General features: G+C 45.7%; 1 protein-coding gene across 1 annotated transcript in view; it reads right to left on the minus strand.

Moving 5' to 3' along the window:
• Positions 1-844, minus strand: part of VAT1L (vesicle amine transport 1 like) — a 63,352-nt gene extending 62,508 nt beyond the window's left edge. The window contains exon 1 of the mRNA XM_067302454.1: positions 615-844. Coding sequence (XP_067158555.1) covers positions 615-844 — 230 coding nt within the window. The remainder of the gene's footprint in view (positions 1-614) is intronic.
• Between the last annotated feature and the right edge of the window lie 5,372 nt (positions 845-6,216).

Raw genomic sequence — 6,216 nt, forward strand, 5'->3', positions numbered from 1 at the left:
GAGCTCTGAGGAAAAAATGACAGTGACAGAGATAAGTGATTCCCAGGAGAAAAATAATAGCTAACATCACAAGGGAAAGGAACAGGTGCTCAGCAACGCACAAAAGCTTGCATCAATATTTCTCAGGAAAAAACAAACACACACACACGGAACACAGTTGGCCAGTTTCCCCCCATTTCTCCCAGCTGGTACCAAGAAAAATCAACGTTAATTTTTTCCCTTTTCCCCTTCATAGCTGCTGCCGCCAGCAGCGCTGACAGCTTTCCCTGCTGCTCGCCCGGCGCCCAGCGGCGCAGCGCTGAGAGCCGGCGCGTCGCGGGCTGCCCGGGCGCTGCCGCGGCGACGGCGGCAGGGCGGCCCCGAGCGGGGCCCGCGCCCGGGGCGAAGCCGCAAGTGAGGGAAGTTGCCGCCGCCGCTCCCGGGCCGCCTCCCGCGGCGGCAGCTCGCCCCCCTCCCCCCCGCGCCGGCCCGCACCGGACTGGATCGGACCGGCCCGCACCGGCGCTGCCCGAGGGGCTGCGCGGGAAACCGGCGGCCGCGCGCCTCGCACCGCCGCGCGGCGTTAACGCCACCCGACACCCCCCCGCCAGGGGACGCAGGGAGCGATACTGGACCAGGCTTTCACGCGGATTTTGAGCTCGCCCTCCCGAGGCTCCGGCATGACTCGCTTGGACACGCGGAGCTTGTTGAGCCCCCCGAAGGCGGACAGCACCACGGCTCTCATCTCCTTGGCGTCGGCAGCGCGCAGGCTGCCGGCGGCGCTGTCCTCGGCGGCCTCCTTGCCTCCCTCCTTCTCGATCATCTGCTCCGTCTCCTCGGCTCGCTGCGCTCCCTCCTTGGCCATGGCGCGGCGGCAGCGGCTCCCGCCGGCTCCTCCTGCGCAGCGCGCGGTGCCGCCGTCTGGAATGGCCGCGGCCCCGCGCAGCGCACCGCCGCGCCGCGGCCCGCCCGCCGCAATGCACCGACTAGCGGCGCAGCACCATCCGCCGCCTCGCCGTGGCGACAGGCGGCCCCGCGGCGCCCCCCGCGGCCCCGTGTCCGCGCCCGGCCGCCGCAGCGGCGCGGGGGAGGGGGGGGGGACGCCGCCCGCCGAGGGGGCTCGCGGCGCCGGGACGCGGGTGGAGGGGGCCCGGCCCGGGCGCGACCCCGCCGCAGCGCCGCCGGTGGCCCCGGGGGGCTGGCGGCCTTCTGAAGGCGCCCTGGGGTTTCTCTCCTCGTGGGCTAGAGCCACAAACGGGAGCGACGCGGCAGGGCCGCGAGTCCCTCTCCGTCTGTCACCCGCGCAGAGAGGCCCCTTGTGGGGATGCTTCCGCTCCTGCACAGTTACAAAACCAGAAAGATCCCCAGATACTTATATTTTACCCCAAACCTTGATGCATAAGCCTGGAGCAAGCTGTCCCGGAGGAGCGGTGGACAACCAAGGCCGCTGTGCGTTCGAAAACGCGAGGTACGAGCCGGCTTTGGGCGCAGGGCGACGAGAGAGATGGAGCCCAGCTTCGTCCAGCTGTAAGTTTTCTTCTGCTGAGGCAGGACCCAGGTGGCCTGTCATCTGCTCACAAGTTTTTAACATGGGAACAGCTGGAATTGATCCACTCTTATGGTAACGCCCTGGAAAGACAAACAGAGCCAGGCCAACCGGTTCTGCTTTCGAGGGTCACGGGGGTTCACAGGCCAGGCATGCCTCTGCCTGCCTTGCCCATAAAGCCCAGCAGCCCCATCTGGCCAGACCAGCCTCGCTCCAACATCCTTCTCCCCACCATGCCCCATCATAATCCAAATCTCCACTTAGGGTGCCTGAGCCTTAAATTCAAATCCCTTCACACTTGAGGGACTGAAAGCCCCCTCACTTTCAGAGCTGTGCTCCAGTCACCAAAGCCCCGGGCATACAGAGTTGTTTTTGACCAATTCCAAGTCCTTAAGCTGTTCTTTGGGCCAACTTAATATTCTTTGCATCAGAGAGAACATACAGACAGACAGCAGCCTCACGATTGACACGCACACTTGCCAGCAAGGCACCCAAGTTTGAAACTCTGCTGTAATGAATATTTAAGCCTTTATACAATGGGTGTCTGTTTGGTGACTGATGCTATCTGCTGAGCTACAGGTGGTGGGCTGGATTTTGTGGGGAACTTGCTTCCTTTAATGCAAGTTTTGGATGTGCTGTAAGAACACCTACTACCTTGAGCTTTGCAGAGAATCACAGGAGGGCTCATTTCCAGGCCGTAATGAGGCTCAGGTATCAAATCACTTAGTCCAAATCACTTAGTCCTGTGTTAATGAGGATGGGTGCCTCCAGCGTTAAGAGACAGCTGAACATGGATTTGGAAGATCACTACTTGCGGTTTTGCAGGTGGTTAAATTCTGTCTATAAAGTTCTGTATTAGATGTCTGTATCATTTTGTAGCTGGTCCTTAGGCCTGAGCAAGTCCCCTACTTACACACCTAAAACTATGCATGTATTTATAGGGCTTCAAAATTCAGTGCAGCGTGCTGTGCGTATAGCCAGCATTCTTATGAATCTCTTTATGGACACAGCTCTTCTATCTACCCCCCTGCAACAACTGAATTCTTTTTAAGAAATTTCAGGACTTTTCTGACTTGTGATAGGGATTAGCATCACCATCTCTGGACTGTGAAGTTGCTGCAGTCAAAGTTCATTCATATTTCTTAATTTCACAATATGCATTTATTCCATGTTGGATTTTGCATTCAGCATGTTGTATTTAGAGGCAGCAAGAACTGGAAATGTCTTAATCATAACTGTAATGAGTAACGGGGTAAAATATTTCCTTCACATTAATGAAAAACATGAGATACTGGAAGGCTGGATAGATTTTTTGGATTCATCATACTTAGTATGTAACGCTTCAGAGTTTTCTGTCTGGTCTTTAAAAAGTTCGCAGACAAAATATTTCTTAAAGAAAAGTTGATATCTAAGCCTGTTAGAAAGGTAGCAGTAAACAAATACACATTAGGAGCAAATGAGAACAAGTACTAGCCACAGGGAAGCCTCAGTAGCTTCATTATCTCAAGAAGTTCAAACGGATTTCATCAAAAGTGAAGTGTGATGCCTTAAATCCCTCATATGTTGTCCTTAAGATGCATTTCAGACAAAGATTCAAAAATAGCTCATTAAGACTATCGAGAATATTCTGTGTGATGTATTAAAATGATGCCATCCGCTTCATTTGATAGCAGCTTGTGGAGGCATGTAACCATTTTAAAGGTCAGGAAGTGTTTTTGCTCCCCTTGCTCCCTTGGTACAAGCGTGAATATTCCCTTCCCTGTGGTAGCTATACTTGGCTAATTCAGTGCTGTGAAAGGGAATACAAAGTTCTGTCACTTTAGATCTGGCCATTTGAATGCATGACCAGGCAAGCAGCAGCTGAATAAAGAATAACATGCATTTGATTCTAAATGATTTACTCGCTTGGCATCTTATTACTGTTCTAATTCAAATGAATGGTAAAGTGCAGAATGACTGAGGAAAGTAAAGCAGATAGAATATGTCAACTAAATGACATCCAGAATAATGAAGAGGCTCTGGGGCAGCTCACTTGCATCACTCCAGTGGTCTGAAACATCCAAAAGAAGCAAACCTGGACCTTGAAACTGCCTTTATTCGCAGTTGTTTGTCTGCTACTGTAGTCCTAGTTCATATTGATGACTTGGGAGTTTCCCAACTGACCCTATTAATAATGATTTAAATCTATCTCTATTCCTCTTTGGTCCTGAACCAAAGGTAATTTATCTTAAGTGATTTAACCATATATTGTTTGCAAGTCAAAATGACTGAAGGATGGCCATTTCACAGAATCATAATATTTTGCTTCTGATAGCCAGAACCAGTAGTTGCCCACATCAGTTGCGGTAACTGAGGTAACAGATATTTTTGCATAATCCTGATTTCATTATTTTGATTTAATTTATAACCATTTCTTTAAGAATATTAGATGATACAGCACAGAAGGTTACACTAAGATGTACAACCAAAATTTATTCTGCCAATTGACTATAAATTACCACTCTAGAAATAGGCTATGGGATGGCCATTTATATCACTTAAGACTTAAACAAAAACCTACTGAATTGTAATGGTGGATTTCCATTGACTTCAATGGCTCTTGGATTAGACCTTCAAAGTGAAAATGGAGGACTCAATTTGATGAGTGTAGTTAAGTCGTTAGCATATTCATGAGCATGTTGTCAGAATCTGAACAAAAGGGATTTAGAAGTTCCTTAATCACCATCTTTATCTGCTGGTCAAATTGGTGATACCTATTCAGCAGCCCTTCCTTGCAATAGCGATTTTTTAAAACCCTGATCTAGAAAGAGACAGAAAATAAAACAATTGGATAAATGGGGGTGGTTGCAGTCAACCATCTCTTGTTCAGTTGGATACGTTATTTTCAGAGCATAAACCTTTATTCAGCGAAAGAACCTATTGAAATCCGTGTGACTATATCAGGGGCAAGCCAGTCTTCATCACGGACATTGTTCTCAGGGTTGGGAAAAACATCATTGAAACCGGTGGGGGGAAGCAGTCATTCAGACTAAATCCAAATGTGTATTACCATACCTTTGGAGTAAGGCAGCTGAAGCAATAGGCGTTGTTACTGCAAAGGTGGACCACATGAAAGGACAGTCAACAGCTAAAGTAATGAGTTAAATGTAAGGCTTGATTCTGTGTGGAGATTAAAAACAAAATTTTGAAACTTTGTGCAAAAGAGCCAGCATCGGATATTTATTCTGTAACTTGTGTCCATTTTTTTGGAAGAAGAACAACAGAAAGGTTTGCATTCAAAAAATACTTGAAGTTATTGTATCAGTTTCCCTTCTTTGCAGGAACAAGATCTAGGGCCCTGAATGATGGCTAATCACTTTGCTCAAAAGAAGTAATGCATGGATGGCAAAACCAAATCCTTGGTTAGAATGGATAATATTGTATTTTTTACCTCGGTTGTTTTCTCAGGGGCATAAATCAAATCCATTTTCTCTCAAAGCATAAGGATTTAAAAAAATATTTAAGCTAAGTGATGCAGTTTCCCAATAGTTACAAAAAATACTAAAATCATATTGAAATTTATTCTGGCCTCTTTAATGTATAAACATGGCATTTTTTTAAATGTGCTGTGTTCCAAAACATTATTTTCTTTACAGTCTACTGTTAAGAAATTCTGTGTAGTGCAGGGACAGAAAACAAATCCTCAGGACTCCCTTAACTATGTCTTCTCCCTACAGCTTTGTGTGCTATATAACATCCATATTGCTTGGCAGAAGATGCATATGATGCATTATGTTTTGAGTGCATGTTTGGAATACCTACTTTGGCTGTTGTTATAACCTATAGTCCATAGTGAATTTACTATCAATGAGAAGATGGTTTTATTGACTTTTTCCCCCCATATCTGTGTGTAGAATGTATTAACAGAGAAAGAAATTTTCCAAGGAAGGAAGCGCTAAGAATATAGGATGCTAGATTTATTTTGTTTTGTTTTTGTTTTTTTAAACCAAAGGAGACCTCTATTTCCTAAGATTAATTCACATTGAGATAATTGTTTTATTTTGTCTTTGTTGGGGGCTTTTTCTTATTGGTAGAGCTATGTATGAATCATACGAGCAATGAAGCAATTCTCTGTTTATAGTCACTGAAAAGAACTGTACATTTCCCTTCAGTAGAGAGAAGCAGTTTAAAGCTCCCCAGAATTATCAGGAGTAATGAAAATGTGTTGTGTTTTAAATTAAAGAGGAAAAGAAATCAAACCATTCACACAGGATTTGGCAAGGCCAAAATGACTTATCCTGTTCCCTGCTCTGTTATTGTATTTCTTCATTATTTTATCATTTGTCTTGCACATAAATTGTGCTCAGATAATTCAGTGATGGGTACAATAGAAATTAAATAAACAGATCACATTATTGTTGTTCAAGAGATAATGTTTAAGACAACTTTTAAATAGATTGTGAAATCTTTAAATCATGGTGTCGATAGTTGTAAGCAGACATGGACAGACCAAAATAACCCTTTTTAATGAAACTGCTTTTATATATTCATTTTTAGAACCATACTGTCCATTTTGTTGGGCAAACTGAATACATTGTATAATAAAAAATTACTGCTCAATATCTTTGCCAGATATCTGTACATTCTAATGCTTCTGTTGTGTTTTCTGAAAGCATCAAGTATTTTGTACACTGAAAAAATACTATTATACT

Source organism: Apteryx mantelli, chromosome 10 (genome assembly GCF_036417845.1).
Source record: "Apteryx mantelli isolate bAptMan1 chromosome 10, bAptMan1.hap1, whole genome shotgun sequence".
In the NCBI taxonomy this organism is placed as follows: domain Eukaryota; kingdom Metazoa; phylum Chordata; class Aves; order Apterygiformes; family Apterygidae; genus Apteryx; species Apteryx mantelli.